An 18,467-nucleotide genomic window follows, 5' to 3' on the forward strand; every position below is an offset into this window, starting at 1 on the left:
AGCAATTAATAGCAGGGCAGTGACAGAAATAACTTTATTAGGTGCATAATTTCCTATCCTGGGCAATTATTTTCATAGAGCAGAGTTTCAGAACCTACATAGGAAAAACCTTAATATAATGTGTGTTTTTATTATATTCCCTAAAAAAAATTAGCAACAAGTCTAAAACAGTTGATATAGACAGGAAGTAAGTTTCCCTTACCGGTGGATAAAGACACCCTTAAGGATTTAAGCAGTAGCAGTCCATTAAACAGCTGGGGCAATATTTACTTATAATAATATATATTACTATTTTAAATGGGGTATTATAAAAGACCACAGGTCCGGATTTACCCCAACTCTAGCTGATAATGATATTGATGCGATGCTACCATGGCAATCAGTTGGCTTTGATACTTTTAGTCTTACCCTTTAGCACTGACACTGTACCCAATGAAAGACTTAGTATTAGTATGCGCATTGCACCAGTACTATTTTTCCAAACTGTTTCTCTAATCTGTCGCTCCTGTAGTGTTAGTGCTAGTGTAAGTGTATCAAATTGATATAATAAATATAGTGAATGATTTTTTTATTTAAGTCATTTTTGTTCATACTTCTTCTCTTTAGAGAATCTTTGCACAACATTGTTGCTTTATAATATACTGAAGCTTTAACACCCCTCATAAACTCTTTGTTTCAGTATCTAATAGTTCCCTACCCAAAACTCCAAATCTATTTTACTATAAATATAAGCTGTGGAGTATCTGACTGATGCCAACATAAAAAATAAAGTTGGCTGTGTCAGAAGATAGTAGGTATTGAGGATGTCTGCCTGCTAGTACATTGTTGCAAAGTACTCAGATGCAAAATAGACCTCTATATAAAACTCCATCCAAAAATAAAGTGGAGCAGCAAAGCCACACAGGCTACTGGAGGGCAATTAGAGCTTTAGCCCTTGTGGCCTCTGCAGCCTAGCAGGCGGGGCCTCCTGACACCCCTGGTTGGGCCTGATGGAGTGGAGCTTCATCTGTCTAACGGCCTGGCAAAGGTCCACAGGCCTGGACGAACACAACAGGCCTCCATCAGGCCAGCTCGTCGGTCACAGCTTACATGGCCTATTGTACACCAGTGCTCATTAACGGCACTAAGTCATGTTGGTGGCTCACTAATGCTTGTGCAGAAAGAAAACAAGATCCAAAATCAAAGTGCTTCTACAGTGGTGCTACTGTAAATTTATTCTGTTTTGCGCATGGAAAAAAGTCACAATCTAAAAACTTGAAAGGACTAGAAAATAACATATATGTCAATGATAAAAATATTTAAAAATAATAAACATCGTCACACATTTATAACTTCTAGTAATAAGAAATATTCTTTTTTTATTTCTTTGGCTTTTTAATCCACTGTTGTCAACAGGGAATATAACAAAATAAACAACAAAAATTATAAAACTGGTAGAGTGGATTCTTCCATGTCTGAAGGCCATGATATACAGATAGTTTTCAAGTGACGTAAATTATAACTCTTCCTTACATGTGATTATGGTGTACACAGGGGCGATCCTTCCCAAGGTGCTTATTATCACCTTTAGATATGTAGTGATAATTTGAGAGATGGTGGAAATCATGGATAAAATACTTAATTCCTGTCCCCTTGATTTAATTAAATTAGATGTTTTTGTTTTCTTTCAAGAGCCAGAAAGAAAATTTACTTTGCTGGCCCAGAACACACACCAAATAGACACATACAGTATAAAACTCACAAGCATCAGTCTCAAATATCAGTGCAACGTCGTTTCCTTCTAGTTGTGGTCCAACAGTTTCATCAAACTGTGCTACTTCCAAGAGGTAAGAGAGGCTGCCAGCACCCATTAACTTTCTCACCCTAAATCCACCTGACTTAAGTGAATATTTTGTCAACAATACAATGAGGTGCATCCTTTAAGGATGAAGATTAAGATAGTGCATAATAAAAAGAACAACATTGATATGTTGTGCTGTATCTGTAAATTAGAAATAACATAAATGGTCAAGTTAGGGGGGAGGGGCAAAGTTAATCAGGTCTTCAAACTGTTTTCGCGGGGGCATCTGAGGGCATTCTGTCTATGGCTGAGAATCCTGGGTTAATCGCTTTAAAAGCAGTAATTAGGTGTTAAGAGGTATGCTTGTCTGTTTAAATTAGCCTCTGAGTCAGATTACTCTCTGTGACTTCCGTTAGCCTCCCCCATCAGGACTCAGTGTTCTCCAAAAGGCCAGTTTAATAATTCAAATAAAAAAAAACAACAACACATATATCACCTTGAAATTTAATCAAACTTGATTTTAAGTGGGAGAAGTGGTTTTTAAAATTTATGCCCACTTTCAAAGCAACTGAAAGTATATCAGAAAATGCTGTCAAGAAAAAAAACAATAGAAAGTAGAAAGAGAAAACCCAACCAAACAGACATAAAAGGAGAAAACCCTCTAGGAATGAATCAAATTTATACCACTTTAACTGTCTAGTTCTGAACAAATGCCCCCCTCAAAGTACAACGCAGTGTCACATATGAAAATAATTTTACTCCAACGGAGTAGGAAAATCTTGCCCTTAGGTACATGTAGATAGAGTTAGGGCTAGTGGTACATTTTTCTTACAAAAATATCATTTTTCCACAGAAAGGACAGCCCTTAATTAAGACAGCAAAAAAAAAAAAAAAAGATAACATTTGTTTAAATGTCTCAAGTAATAAGTCCAAATTTAAAGGAAAAAAAAGTGATTCTACTACTGAACACACAGCTCTCTTTAGCCTCTCTTTTTTATATTGCAATTTGTCAGTATTGTCTGAAATTTATCAGAAATATGCAAAATTAATGTTGACAAGTGTTAAAACATTCATGTTGACAATTTTTTTCTTACTCAAACAAGAGTCTATTCCCAAACTTTTTGAGCTAAATTATTATGACCCCCAAGAGAGTTGAGGCTAAAAATGGTTCATTCAAAATTAATTACATTTTTTAAGTGAGTTTTGAAAACTTCACAAGTTCATTTTCAGAGTTCCTTATGACTCCTTTGGTGTCATGTACCTTTTTCTTCACCGATACATGAAACAAAACAAAAAAAAAAAAGCAAAGCAGTTTGTAAACATTCACTGGAGCAGCTCATCAATCTGTCCACCATGCCTCATCAGATCACATGTGCTGCCAGGTTTTATCCATTGACTGAATGTGCTCTTTGGCCTTCATCCTGAGTGCTGCGATGCTGGAGCTCCTGTCGTCCTCCATTGGGTATTTATCGTTGAAGCTGGTCGGGCACTGGTAGGGAGGAGGGCCCATCGACTGCATACCCTGGACCATGCCAGGCGGGGTGTTGAGGAAACTGTGGCTTGGATAGGCAGGCTGCAGGCCCTGCGGTGAACCCATGAACCCCGAGATGGTATGCATGGGCGTGGCACTGGAGATGGGCGAGGTCAGCCAGGGATCCAGGGGCATCGGGTTGGCCACTGGGCCCACGCTAGGAGGCATTGGCGGACGATTGAAGGATAGCATGGGAGAATCATGGATCTTCATAGTGCTAGTGTCCATCTTTTCTTGACGTCTCCACTTTGCCCTCCGGTTCTGGAACCACACCTTGAAAAAGAGAAATAAAGATGACAATAGAGACAACAGATAACACTACTAGTGGTCCTGTTCGACCAAATTAGCTCTGGTTCTTGAACTGGTTCCGATCAAGATGCGTAGAATCTTGCTGTTATCTAGCGATCCAGCCCACATTTCCTCCAGTTTTTAGCAGAACCACTGTGATCTACAATCATCGTCAACAGGGAGTTGAATAAATTGTAGATTTTTCAGTATAAATTATTCAACACTGTAAGCCTAAAGAGGCATTTGGCAAAAAAATTAACACAATTAACCATAAATTAAAGCTGCAATTGTCTATTCAGTAAAGCATGTACTGAGTATTACTAGTGCTAAACCATTAGCATACCAGATAGTCCTTACCTGAACTCGAACCTCAGGCAAGTTAACCTTCATTGCCAACTCCTCACGGCTGTAGACATCAGGGTAGTGGGACTTCTCGAAGGCTCGCTCCAGCTCATGAAGCTGGTAGGTGGTGAATGTAGTACGGTTTCTTCTGTGTTTCTTTTTAGCGTGCTCGTCATCTTTTACGGCCTCTGGAGACCCCTCAGCAACGTCCAGTTCCTTCTGCAGGTTGCCCATTTCTTCATCACCCTTGTCACCGGAGTAAAGGTCGGATTCTAAAATGAAGGACAGGGTAATAGAAAGATGTGTAAGATTTAACTTAATTTATGTCCATGAGCACATGTCAGAATGAATGTTAATTAACATTTTAAACAACCAAATGGTGTGCAACTGGTGTCAAGGAAGTAAGCAGTCATTAAATTTTGGAAACGCTTCCATCTTGACAAATCTTACTTGGCTGAGTAAAGGACATAAGGACAGAGGAGGGTGGTGCTACAATCACAATTAAAGATCTTAGAGAGGTAGAACTACAGTACATTTAAAACTACAAATACAAACCAGTGATCCAAAGAGTCCATTAGTTTTATGCACTACCCCAATATCAAAGTCTAGTGTAATGATATATCAGTGAATCGGTGAGAATTTACACCTCAAGGAATATTTGGTCAAGATAAGAGTTAAAATATTTCTCAGGGCAGTGATTGACAAAGTTTCTTCTGTGTTTTTTATGGGAAACCAAGACAACTTAATGTCCTAAGTTTACATGTGTGACTTTTCAAAAGTCATCCCCCATGTAAGTGTTGACCATGTCACCCTTTTTCAACCAGAAATGTTAACAGTGTTAGCAATATCTGGCAATCTGCACTTTGTTGCATTGACATGGTTCTCATGGTTCTTTGATATCAAATCTAATCTATTGCTGTCCTTTGTTTCAATTTGAGACAAAAAGACATTACCAGATGAATACATTTAGCAAACAGCCTCATCAAAAAGTGAAATCTTAACTTTTCTCCTCGTGATAAAACAGCTTAATGGCTGATGCCCCTTATACAGTTGAGGGGCTTGTGAACACCAGGGGTTTGGCAAGTCCAAATGACATCACGTCTTTTCACTGAATTCTTCCCTTGCAGTAATCCCATAGTAACAGATGCTACCACTTAAACCTGTGAGTCTCCGCCTCCTCTAATAACAAGAGACTTTAGTTGGCATTTGCACAAGCCGAGTAAACAGTCATAGTCCAGACTAAATGAAGATTAAATGATTAAATGTTACTGAAGAAAAACAATGGTTTTCAGCACCATCCCATCTAAATATTGCTGTCATTTACTATAATATGGTCACGAGGAAAGTTACATGGTTAGTCTGGAACCACTCTTTCGTCCTAGAAGCCATAATCATATATGTACAAAGTACAGGAATTAAGCACTCTCACAAAGCGGTCTTGTCTGCTATATCAATCGTATCTAAGAAGTGTCAAATTGTGGTCATAAGTGTGGTAATTTTAGAAAAATTGTTAGCTTAATATCTAATTTGGAGTGCAAATCTAACAGATAGATATTTTAAAAAATATAAATTTCCCCCAGAGATCATATTAAAGTATTTTTCTTGTGTATGAAACTTAAATGGTGGCATAAAGTTTTGTTTTGTTTTGTGTTTCCACAGAGAATAGAGGCTATTGTCACATGGCATTGTTTGCTGTTAAACACAGATAACTCAGGTCCAGTGTGTAGTATGTACACTTAGCCACTGTCGATGCTCCTCCATTGATCAGACCTGCTCTGTTGTAGCTCACTTATTGGCTTTTGTCTGTTTTGGCTATGATACTAAACCATTCACATAGTTTGTAGCTATGTCAATATACTGTTCATATATTCAGCTATTAAGCATAAACAGCAGTTGCATAGAAGGTTATATGCAGATAGTCATGCTTTCTTGAATCCTGCAGAGAATTTTTGTTTCTCTTGGTTGTTGAAAATCTGTAGTTTTCAGGTGTCCACATGTTGATCAAAGTAACAGCCGCATTCAGGCATGGCCACTGAGAGACAGCTAAAAGTTGCAATGGTTTATGGATATGCACATGTCCATAATTCTAGATTTTAGCATACAAGTAGTTCTAAAACAAAGTGAATGAAAACTGAAGTATTGAACTTACCAAAGATAACAAATATTTAAATGGACATTTTCTCACAATGCACATAGCAAGAAGAGCACAGGTGTACAGTAACTAATTACATGAATTCATCCTGGCACTCTACCATTTAGATGTGTCATTAAGCTAGCATACACAATACCAGGACTCCAGGACTTTTTACCATTATTCATATAACCAGCTACTCGTGTATAACAGTGTGACAGAAATGAGAGAAAGACCTGTTACAGGGATGTGTGTAAACTGACATAGAAGACATTTTATATAGTTTCTTTAATAAAGCTAACAATATCTTGGGCACTATGGGCCATTATTGAGCCATTATTATTGGCTGAGGTACCTTTTATCTTGAGAGGGACTAATACAAATATAAAGGCACTTAAATGTAGTACAATACATTTATTGCACATACGTCTTACATACGTCATACAACTGTCATTTCAGACAACCTAATAATTCATCATGAGAGTGAAAGGGGACATCCAATGTCTTATGGAAGGACGCTGGTCCAACACATTGGGGAAACTGTGTTGGAGTGCTGCGTTTTAAACTGAACATGCAAGACTTGGACAGATGTAGTACAGCTCTGATTCCATTTGTTGCAACCGATTAAAGATAAAATCCCCTGAACTCATTGTGATCCTAAAGAAATGTGTTAGAGTTTTTTGTAACAGACAATCGTTTCTTTTCTGAAAAGACTCACCATGGTAGGATGATTGTTGAGAGCTGTCTCCCAGTTCTGAGAGGTGCCCATAGGGATCCGATGGGACCTGCTTCTCAGGGTGCTGTGGGTTTTCTACGTTTGTTTTTTGGTTATCATCTCCTACTGAATGGAGTAAAGGGTCCTGGTCTTTAGTGAATCCCAGTATGACATCAATACTGTGGACCCTGCCTCCACCGCTTGACCCGGCACCTTTTGCCATGTCATAGTTGTCCAGGCAACTATCGTCCACTATTCCCAGGGTATCCATTGACAAATGCATCCGAGCCTTTGGAGACACTTTCTCTCCTCTTTGCAAAATGAAGCAATATACTACCAAATGAGGTGAGGCAGAGAAGTTGTTGTACAGAGCTGTTGTTCTGCTTCACGTGCAATGGAGCAGAGTTACTGTATGTGACGCGTGAGAGCTGTATCCTTCAAGGACTGCTTCAGTGAGGCTGAATGTATTGTTCACACAAAAGCAGAGCAAACTCACATCTTTGTCTGCAAAGGAATGAGAGGAGAAAAGTAGATGTAAATACAGTAAAGCAGTGCTCTTACATGTCATGAGTAATTAAATGGCCTGTTAATATTCTATATGGATGTTTTTACATGTAAGAGTTGTACTGGAAGACAATGAAATATCTGTATTTAAAAGCAGTTTCCCTTTTGATTATTAAGATGGATTATTTTAAATAGTGACTGTGACTATCTTCCTTTTCTATCACAAGAAACGTCACCAACTTCAAGTAATGCAATGTTAGTATAATTTCCATAACAATGAATAATCACAATTATAAACACACAAATGTTGACAGCATGCAGGCCCTTTTTTTGGCGAAGAAACTAAAAGTTTGATGAATTAAGATGTTAATCAATGAAGAATCTGTACTTGTTTTGCTTCAGCCAGTATGTCATCATAAGTCATCTAATTCTCTCTCAAGTCTGACTTCCATTAATTTTTACTTACACATTTTAAACATATGCATATGCATTTTTAAAACTTTCACATATTCATGCAGTTAATAATTTGAGAACGTCTTGACAAGCATCAAAAACCAAATTGTGTTTGGACAATATTTTCATGTGTTACTTAATTACCATTCAGTATTATGGAAACCTATACATTTGTAGATCATAATTAAAGTAGGTCATAATTTACTGAATTCATACTAAGGAAGTTCATAAAGTAATCTTACCTTCCTTCAGGCTCCTACCACAGGCTACGCTACGCACATGGTGTCTCTGTAGTCCATAAGTAGACGAATGACACTGACAATATCTACTGTAGGCACTTGTTACTCCAAGATAAGTCCTTGAAATCCCCTGCACACAAGTGAGCAAAGGAGCTGTTGGAGTCCTGTGCAACAAGCACATGCAATGTCTTTCTCTCCTGACAAAACTCTTCTTAACTACACAAGACACCAAAGCTTGCGGGGGAATGGTAGTAAAACCAAAGGGTTTAAGAGGTTTATTAATTGGAATCCTTCCCCTTTAAGAATGACTGACAGTTGTTTTCTGGTCAAGTAATTGCTCCAAATGTGTCCTGCATTCAGACCACAGAGGGAGGCCATTGCTAATGAAGCCTCGACAAAACTTTCTTTCAAAAAATCTATTGTCTGAAAGATAATGGCTTGTACTGAGAGTTTTTCGCTAATCCCTTCATTATAGACAATGTAAGGGAGAAAAGACAGAGATGGACTTTTAACTTGAATGGCTACACACTGTAAAGACTTGCATCAAAAAAATTGTTTCTTTCAAGTGGGCACTTAATTCTTTATGCGCTGCATTGCTTTTGGAATGGCTGGCATCAATAATGAATAAAAGTAAAACAAAGAAGTGAATCACTTGTTCAAAGCAGTTGAAACTTTACATTTTTTTTGTGAGCAAAAAGCAATGTTACAATGGTTTCCAACCTTTTTATATATAAATTGTATACAGCTAGTTGTATGGTTTGATATGATGATAATAATAATAATAATAATAATAATAATAATCATCATAATAATAATAATAATAATAATAATTCAGTGTACTGCTGCATTTTTCATGTTTATACCAAGCAATGGGTTAACATACAGGTCTAGAGAAGGTATTTAACATAATTGATTCATATTAAATTAATAATTAATTAATAATAATTCAAACACAAACAATTAATGGACAAGACTCAAGTCCTTATCACCCCTGATACCCCAAATGTTCCTGTTAGTACTATGACTCATAGTCATATTGTTTACATGTGTCAAATGACTTACATACACACATACATGACATATAACAGCCTGTTTTATGAATAATTGTTGCCTCTTTGCCTCAGATAGTCAACAGTAGAATTGGGTCGGGGGCACCGGGGGCATTTTATCCTGCAGCCTTTCTCCTTTGCCAGCTGGCACAACCAAAGCTGTGGCAACTACAGTAGGTGTTGCAGAGATCAATCCCATCCTTAATGAGCCTAAAGACTTCACTAGAGATTTCCTCTGACCTCACTCCACCTATCTGCAGCTATATTTAGGAGTTCTTTGCACGCCAACCCCCAAAAAAATCCAGCAAAAGTGGTCCAGAAAATACTTATTTTTTGTTTATTTGAGAAAACAAACGTTATGTAGGTTTAAGACTTTTCATCTTGAGTTAATTCAAGACACATCTTTTTTAATTATTTTATGTAAATGTCCCTTTAAAGGTAGAATAAGTAGGATTTGGCAGTTGCTGTTTGCAAATGCACCAGTGCATTTCCCAGGGTGACAAATACTGATATTTTGGGTTGGTAAAGCATCCTGACCACAACATAATAATGAGAGAACAAGAAGGTGTGGGGGAGGGGGGGGGGGGGCAGGGTCTTTGCTAATGCAGGCGCTGCTACACTCTTCTGATGGGTCATGGATGATTACTGAGAGGGATTATTTTTATGTGAGTCAGTGCATTTTATACACATATATAATTCAGACCAACTGGATACTTTGATTGCCACAGTTTGGGTTTAAAGTTTACTTTAATAATCACCACAATGGCCAAAATGCTAAAGTGTAATCTACCAGTACTTACCTATATTGCATGTGTTAACAGACAGTGAAAGTTCTGCATAGTACTACCTGTCCATAGAATAGTAGGTGGTAAACAGTTGATACATTTTTTTTTAAATACCTTTTGACACATATTACACTTCTCTCCATCTATGGATATACCATCTCCCAGGAGTCAGGGAGATGCAGGGAAGCTTCACACTCATCTGTGTGGTTGGCACATGCCTAACCAGCAGAGGAATTTTAAAGGCTAACAAGTTTAAAGCCATCTGGCAACACTGGGCTGCATCGTCAATGTTTTCTATGAACAGAGTGGCTGTGGGTTAAGTGGCTTTGGTTGAGCACCTTTTCTTGGTTGTCAAGGTTATTTTCCAGGAAAACAGAGACAGCAAAGCCCATTACTTTTGCCTGTGAGCAACAAGCTTTGCTACTAGAAGAATGAATTAAAGAACTTAGAGATGCTCTTTGGCGTGGATTTGCCATGAGGTAGGTTGCAACATATGGTGACAATGGAGAAAGTCATGCCTGTTGGGTATTTTGCAGACTCCAACTTGTAATATATGCACAAACAAAAAAAGGACATGCAAAGACAGCCTATTTACTTCATTAATTTATTAATTTACGAATAAGGTAGTGCCATATTTATGCAGTTTAAAAATGATTGGTAACTTTGGTTTTCTGGTGGGTTCTCTTATGTCAAATATATTGCACCACAATTTCAAAAAATTCTTCTAGCAAGGCAAAACATTGAAAAGAGCATTAATTAACTTAGTAAGCTGACACCACAAGAGAGTCAATGGACTTAGGGGATGATAATTAGTGTCATTAATTAGTGAGGCAAGTGAGAAGAGTCATTGAGTACATTCAGTTGTTGCCTAGAAATCTATATTTCTTTTCTTTCTTTCTTTTTAAATGCAATAGTATGCACTCAGTAAATTCTGTTTCCTGTCAGAAATGCATTAAAAAACTAGATGTAGTGAGTTTGAAAGATGTGGTAGTTTAGATGTGTGCAGCTGGGGTCTAATGAAAAGGTTTTTTATCAAGTCGTGTTGTGTGAAATGTGGGATCTAGGGTTTTTCCAGTCTTGCCCACAGTAGGGACTAAAAGCACTGGATATGTCAGCCTGTGCTGCTTTGATTTTGACCCTTTTCAAAATCTCTCTCTTGTGAGTCCCCAAAATTATGGAGGTGCATTACCTGAGGACCCCTTTAAAAGGGGGTTGATGACCCCTTTAAATAGCAAGGAACATACCTGGTAAATACTTTGACATGTCATAGCAAGAGGCATCGCTGTAATCAATAATATTAATGATGGTTCAGTTCCACATAGGTGCCACAGTGGGGGAGGGGCCACATGACACACCTACATGGAATTTATCCCCATAACTGTTATTTATTACAACTATTTGATAAGTCAACAGGTCTGGTATGTTTGTGTTTTGACATTTGAACTTTGAAATGTTATGCCACGCATTCTTAAATTTAATTAAAATATTTCTGATGATCCTTAGTGTTTGGCCCATCTCATTAATGGCTAATATTTATATGAGACTTGCAAGATGCTCCTAATACCACCCTAGTCGTAGGCGAGGGAAATTGATAATCATTTTATCACATTAATATATTAAAGCTGTCCCTCTTTGCTTGTTTCCCCATTATCCTAATTGAGTACAAATTGGTTAAGAGGGTACAGCATAGCTATCAAGCTCCTTAGTTTTATCAGATGACAATTTAAGCCTCTAAGATCCTATTAGGAAGAAAGCGGCTAATGTTTAAAGGCGCTGTGTCAGCTTACAGGGGTGAGCAGCAGGGGTATGACAGGGAGATGATGGAAAGGGAGGGTAAAATGCTGAGAGACTGGTCATGTGATCAGCTTGATCTGAAATGTGAGGGAAAAGCTGACTGTGTCACATCTGTACAGTCATACGTGCGTGCTGGTTCATGATTATTTTGTGTGACCCACATAGTAACTTTACTTTCAAAGGACTTGAAACTTTGTTCACTCATGTGTAGAATTGTAAAATGTCAGTTAAGGACATGTAATATGGTGTTAGATTAAACAGTATGTCCCTGCCAAATCAAGATGAATATAAACCACATCTAGGAAGACAAGCTGTACTGTAGCTGAAATAAATCCCTAATGGATGTACAGTATGTTCCTCTTCTTTTAATTTTTAGCTTTTATTTACTGCTACGATAATTTCTGAATTGCTTAGTTAATATTTAAAAGATGCAAAGTTGCTAGGTGACGGTAAAACAAATCTTTTGAGTATTTCGGTGCTTTATCATTTAATCTTTTGGTCTGTCATAACAGTAAAAATAGTTTACCATCCCTCCGCTCTTCCAGATCAGGAACGTTCTGAACTATGGTTCATGCTTCTCTCTCTTTTCAACCCTTTAAACATAGCTGTTGAGTGGGGGTCACGAAAAGAATTACTTTTTAGTACTTCAAAGACTGGATATTTAATATTTTTAACAGATTTAGATAAGTCACACAAATGATCATACTTAAAACAAAGTGAGTTTGTTCTAACATGTAGATGGCAAATTAATTTAATAATTTCGGATTTGTGATCAGGATCAGTTTACATCTTGCTGGATGAAAATCATCACATTTTTGAAAGCATGGTTATGGTGCAGATACAATATATTTTAATGAATGGTAGTTACATGAGAGTGCACTTGCTGTCTGCAGTGTGCCTCATTTCTGTCACTGTGGCCTGGGTTTTGGTTTTCAGCTTATCCACATCCATCCACATCCATGTTTTGAAGTTTACTGAGGAATTAATTATTGGTCTCCTTCTCCTCCTCATCTTCGTCCACCATTGTTGTGAGGTCCTCTGGCAAGTCAGGGTCATCTCCAACCATCTCACCAAGCAACAGACAGTGAAGCATAAGTGTTTTAATGGTACCTCGGTTCACCCAACTGTATAACTCAATAATAAAACCAGATGAAAATTCCAAACTTCTCAATTTAAACATTGTTATTTAGTATAATGTTCAATTTTCACGTTCATAACAAAAGACATTTCATGAAAATCAGTTCAGAATTATGCAAGTTACTATTGATTATGTCATAAAGTCTATCTCTCACAAATATAACAACAATTATAAAATGAAAAATTCTAAAAGAAAAAAATAAAAAACCTAGCATGTAGACTGTGCTCTAGGTATCTTAGTACGCTGTGCCATAAGCCAATACCACGCCCTTGAAAACAATATACTTAAATGAATTATGGCCATTATGAATGTTATTACACCTGTACTGAATTATTTATGACACTACAATTATTGAAAGTACTTCAAAAACCTGCAAGTGATTTAATTTTCACAGTAATAATTTTCTGAGTTTAATTAGTTACTTTTGATACAGTGACTTGTGGCAGACTGTGACTGGAAGTCGGTATTTATCTGTCAGTGCCACTCTTAGATTGGTCCTCTCAGCCTTCTTTGTGGCGAAGTGAATCCTGCAGAACACACAGACTACGAAGTTATTTGGAGTGTGAATCAAATATGTCACTCTTTAACTAAACTGTTATGTTTTGCTCTAGCTCCAATCCATTTATTATATAAGTTGCATGAATGTTATTCCACATTTGAATGCATCCCTTATCTCTGTGTCTCAGACATCTAAGCCCAAACAATGTGCCCTAGCATAAGGACAGTGTATTAAAAGGTTAAAGGGTAGACAAAGAGGCAGGTGGCTTTGAGTAAAGCTTCCCTTAACGATAGATCAGTGTCCTGTCATTGCCATAATCACCACATTACAGTAATATTGTTAGCAAGGGAAAACAGTTCACACCAGGAATGCCTGATCAGAGTCAACAAGATCACTCTATGAAACATTATCTTATCAATCTAATTAACTACTGACACAGCACTGTTTTGATTTGGACAGGAAACCTGCATACTCGTCCACATCTACTGTACATGACTTTGTGCGGATCTGTGAGTATGTAGTCTCCATGATCCTGGTGCTACTATAAACCTTTTCATGCTTGCACATCATTTCCGTTTTTTAATTCACAAAGTTATGAGGAATGAGACAATTTGGGCTTGTGTTTTGTCATTTAGTATTAAGTACAGATTGGCCTGATGGGGGTGCTATGACTGTGGAGAGATAAAAGACAGAACACCTTAAGTCCAAAAGTCACAAAACTTAAAAATTAAAAAATTAAAATTTGGAAAGGTTGAAAAATAAGACAACTGGTCTTATTTGTGAGGAGAACTGAAAGAAATGTAAAGCATTATTAAAAGCACAGAGAGATGATGCAGGCACAATGAGAGTTATTTTTATGATACCCCTTTAAAAACTTTACTCATTGATTGATTGATGGATTGATTATAGTGAAAAAACAACAAAGTAATTCCAGGGATAATGTGTGAAGTGTAAATTCCAACATGGTCCCTAATGTCATAAATAACAGGACAGACAATCACACATAACATCCACAGAATCTCTGAATAAATACGCAACAAATATTCTGAAGAACATCCTAAAAATCAAAAACAATTACCTGTCCTATCTTCTTTTTCCTTACAATTCACATGTCGGAAGAAAACCAGAATAAAAACACTATAACAGAGGCTACAAAGGTCATAAATGCACTACATTTCACAATTTCCTAATTCAAGACTACCTCAGAAAACCCAGCATTGCTAATTTTTATAACAACCTCAAATTCAAACATTGCATACATAACTGTGACTTTGCCTTTGCACCTCTGTTATTTATTATTTTAAATTAATTAAATTAAATTATTTTGTTTAGGGTAAGGGTAAATATGTTAAACATTTGTTTTCATTTTATCTTCACTATAACTAGTTTATTTATTTACTAAGCAGAAAATAAACTGTTACTTATTCTCTTCCTCACTCTAGATTTACCTGTCTGGCCTGGTAAGAACTAATGTCATTTGTATTATTAGCCCATTTCTGTACATGTACGTACAGTAATGGCGTCATCAGTACTATAGGGCTGTGTCCATATTGGAACTAGGTTTGACCTGTTTCTATTTAAGGGTGGTCTGCTCAGGCCTTGACCCCCTTTTAATAAGATTAGCTGCAGCAAGAGCTGCAGCTTGGCACAGATCTACAGTTACTTGATGTCTTGGCCAGAGCTGCTCTCCCTCACCTTATTCCCGTACACTGCTGTGTCATTTACAGTATAAACACGTACATCATCTCATCGTTTACTGAGACACTCTTTGTGTTTCATCAAAAATGTGACTGGATAAAAGAATGTGAAGCTACAATGTAATCTCTCCAGTCAGAGCAGTTTCATCACTTTCTGCACAGCGCGGAGTTACTGAAACTGTGTCAGTTGAGCTACAGACCCAGACACTGTCTCTTACGTACGTAACACAAAATGATGACATGTAGCTTATTCTTAAAAAAGTATTCAAGTGATCTGCTGATCTGTCTTAGCAGCCAGGCCCTAGTTTGACATGTTTGTTTATTTAGTTGTAGCATAAAAAATGTAAAGGGACTGTGAAACTGGGGATTTAACACAGTAGTCAGATGAAGATAATAGCTTGAATAATCTTAAAATACAATTTTAGAATGAAAAACTGTCCTGTTAGAAACCCTAAAGAAATATCTGACATAAGGTCAATACAAACTGCTACACTTTCAATTGAACCATGAGACCTTTGCTTCATTACATTCGGCATTATGTGAGACTGTAAGGTGATTAAATAATTATTGTTTTAAAGCACACTGGCTAAGAGACATGTTTAATGGTGGCGTCTTGAAACCTAGCCACGACAAGTTATTACACACAGAGCCTAATCTGCTTCTCTGGCTAATTTGAGCCCCGAGGAAATAAACCCCCACCTAAAGCTACCTTATAAGCCTCGCTCGCATCCGTTGATGTCATACATGCATCACACGTATTTACAGAGGCAAGGAAGTTCAAAGTGCCTAATTCACACCCACACACTTTTATATATATATATATATATATACATAAAAAGAAATTTGTTTCATCTAGTAGCTAGTATAACCATAACAGTCAGAATATTGCTGTAGTTTAGGTAAGTCTTAGATTAAAAAAAAGAAAAAAGTATTTGTGTATAAGAAAAATTCACATAATATTATTTTATCAACCAATCAGCTGTATTGTCATCTAACTTGACTAAATATGGAGGAAACATAATTTAATATTATTTGTAGCAAATGTAGGGAAGAAAATGTAAGACTGCAAAAAATTATTACTGTGATGAATGGCTGTCTGGATGGATTGAAGTCATATTCTACAGAATCTGAACTTCCATTCACTGTAATATATGAATTAGGAAACAATATCACTTACAATACAATGCACTTTTGTCATTTGAGAGTTAACTATAATATCAGGAATCACTCAGGACAGTTCATTGGATTTGAGTATGTACAGTCAGGTGACCATCACTCTGGTGCACCGTAGTTTATTAAGTACACCTGGTCAATCTAATTCAATCCAATAATCTACAGCCCTGTAATTAAACCTACCTTTGTGATACTTACTATGTTCAGCTTTTGTTGACAGTGACTATGTCTACATGTAGAACATATTAGGTTTTTTGGCCTTGTGCCAAAAAACACAATATTCCTAATAGCTGTTTACATGGCTAATGAAAATGAATATTCACTAACGTTTAGAAAAGTGGAGCTGCTTGAGCCATTTTGATTTTTTCCACTGGTGGTGGACTTCTTCAACCAGCTTTGGCGTTGCGATACGTGCGTATGCAAAAACCTGTTGATATCCAAATCACACCTCTGTTTCTCCATGCTGTTACATTTTGTGGTTATATTTGTTTAAATTAAGCATTTAGAGCAAAAGTTATCACCTGAGGAGACAGTTTTGGGCTGTAACCTCACCATCAGTTACCAGTGTCGGTACATAGAAACACAGACGGAGGCTTCTGTGTAATAACCATGAATCATAACTGAAAAATGCAAACACACCTGTGCTACCAACATATTGCAACAGCAACTGGATGTACTTCATCCACGTTCAAATGTGGACATTTAGAGCATAAAGGATAACAATACAATACAATTCCTACACTGCTATCTGACGGTGTGTTTAGTTCACGTCTGTGTTTATATCTGTGGCTCTGAGACACACGTGAAGTGGAAGCCTACTGTAAATAACACTTATCACACCTGCTAATCCCTGCTTACTGGATATGTAGGTCATATTTTCTGTTTACAATCACTTTCCACGCTGTTAAACACAATCTCAATTTAATTATGCCCATTTTTCACAATGAAATAATTACAAACAATAGTATTATCCATTGTGTAAATTGCTTCCAGGGACACACGTTAAAATATGTAGGCATTTTAGTAACTAAGATCCTCATTGTATGTGCACATACATCTACACAAAACACATTGATTAACCATTTTAAATCAGGATACCCTGTTCAGTTTTACCTGTTGTGCTTCACCAGTCATGAACTCTTATTATGAAGATATAATCTAAGTATTTCTGCTTACTCACTTTTCTTCCACAAGTTGCTTCTTGTACTCCTCAAACGCCTCCTCTGGACAGACTCCTGAGGACTCTGGGATTTCCTTTCCATCTGCTTCTGCTTTACTGTCATCTTCATCATTTCCTCCAGTGAAACTTTTCAAGTTACTACCCAATATTCGATTTATGGGGAACGCCATTGCTCACTTCAAATAGATGTTATTCAGTCGTGCAGGGAAAGGGAAGCAGAGGGACAGTGAAACTGAGAGCGGTAACGCTACAATATAATCTTATCAACAACAACAACAAATTATTAACAAAAGCTGCTCGCTATTCAGACTTCCCAAATTGAAACCTTGGCTGCTGTGTGTCAGGATGATTAGACTGTATCAATAACTTGTGGCCAGCGTAAAACCTCTAAAGAGCTTAGCTCATAATTGGAAGTCTACAGACAATGGTCTGTAGGCAGTGGAGTCTTACACTGTCAACTAGATGCAGCAGAATACTATGCCACTACCACTGCGACACAGCTGTCTACCTCACTAACTAGTTCTAATTACTAAAGTAGACGTGGGGTAATGTGGTAATAAACACGGATGAAAGGAAGTACAAATACATCTCATAATGCACATATAGAAACATTTGTTACTACAGAAGTAATAGTATGAAATATTTATAAAACACTGTTTGGTAGACACTGGTCCCATTTGAGTTTAGTGCAACTGAGAGAATACAACTCCTGAGATGGACATGAGGCAGTTGGCTAGAGAAAAGTCCATTCATTCAGTCGAAGGAACTCAAAAACACTCAACAATGTTTGATTGAGTACAGATACCAGCTACAGTTAAAGTTTAATTTTGTAATTGTGGCCTGTAAGTTATTTGCTGTCCGATTCAACATTAAATTCTTGTTAGGTGAGCATGGTCAAAGAGCATTACCAGATAAGACAGAAGTAGTAGTGAGCAAATTACAACTTAATCCACAGCCAGAAATCAAGGTATCACTCTTATTCCTCAACTGAACTTCAAACTCATGTGTCAACAACCTCAATAAATCCTGTTACTTCCACCTGAGACCTGGGTCGGCCCATGACTGGTTGTTAAAACATTCCCGAGGACCACCTTCCCAAATTAATGTGGAAAAAACACAACATGACAAAAAAAAAATGAAAACAAAAAATTGGGATGTGAGAGGATTTC

At 37.1% G+C, this 18,467-nt stretch overlaps 1 protein-coding gene and 1 pseudogene across 1 annotated transcript; both read right to left on the reverse strand.

The window, feature by feature from the left end:
• Window positions 1-2,377: 2,377 nt before the first annotated feature.
• Window positions 2,378-8,218, reverse strand: LOC146317907 (retinal homeobox protein Rx2-like). Its single transcript, XM_084732939.1, has 4 exons — window positions 7,987-8,218; window positions 6,791-7,291; window positions 3,957-4,213; window positions 2,378-3,584 (listed from the first exon to the last, which is right to left on the reverse strand). Exons 2-4 carry the CDS (start codon window positions 7,068-7,070, stop codon window positions 3,147-3,149), a joined length of 975 nt encoding a protein of 324 aa, XP_084589065.1. The 5' UTR covers window positions 7,071-7,291; window positions 7,987-8,218; the 3' UTR covers window positions 2,378-3,146.
• A 4,257-nt stretch (window positions 8,219-12,475) lies between these two features.
• LOC146317908 (complexin-4-like) lies at window positions 12,476-17,468 on the reverse strand (annotated as a pseudogene).
• Window positions 17,469-18,467: the final 999 nt, after the last annotated feature.

The sequence above is a fragment of the Lutjanus erythropterus genome, chromosome 12 (assembly GCF_056507025.1).
Source record: "Lutjanus erythropterus isolate fLutEry1 chromosome 12, fLutEry1.hap2, whole genome shotgun sequence".
NCBI lineage: Eukaryota > Metazoa > Chordata > Actinopteri > Lutjaniformes > Lutjanidae > Lutjanus > Lutjanus erythropterus.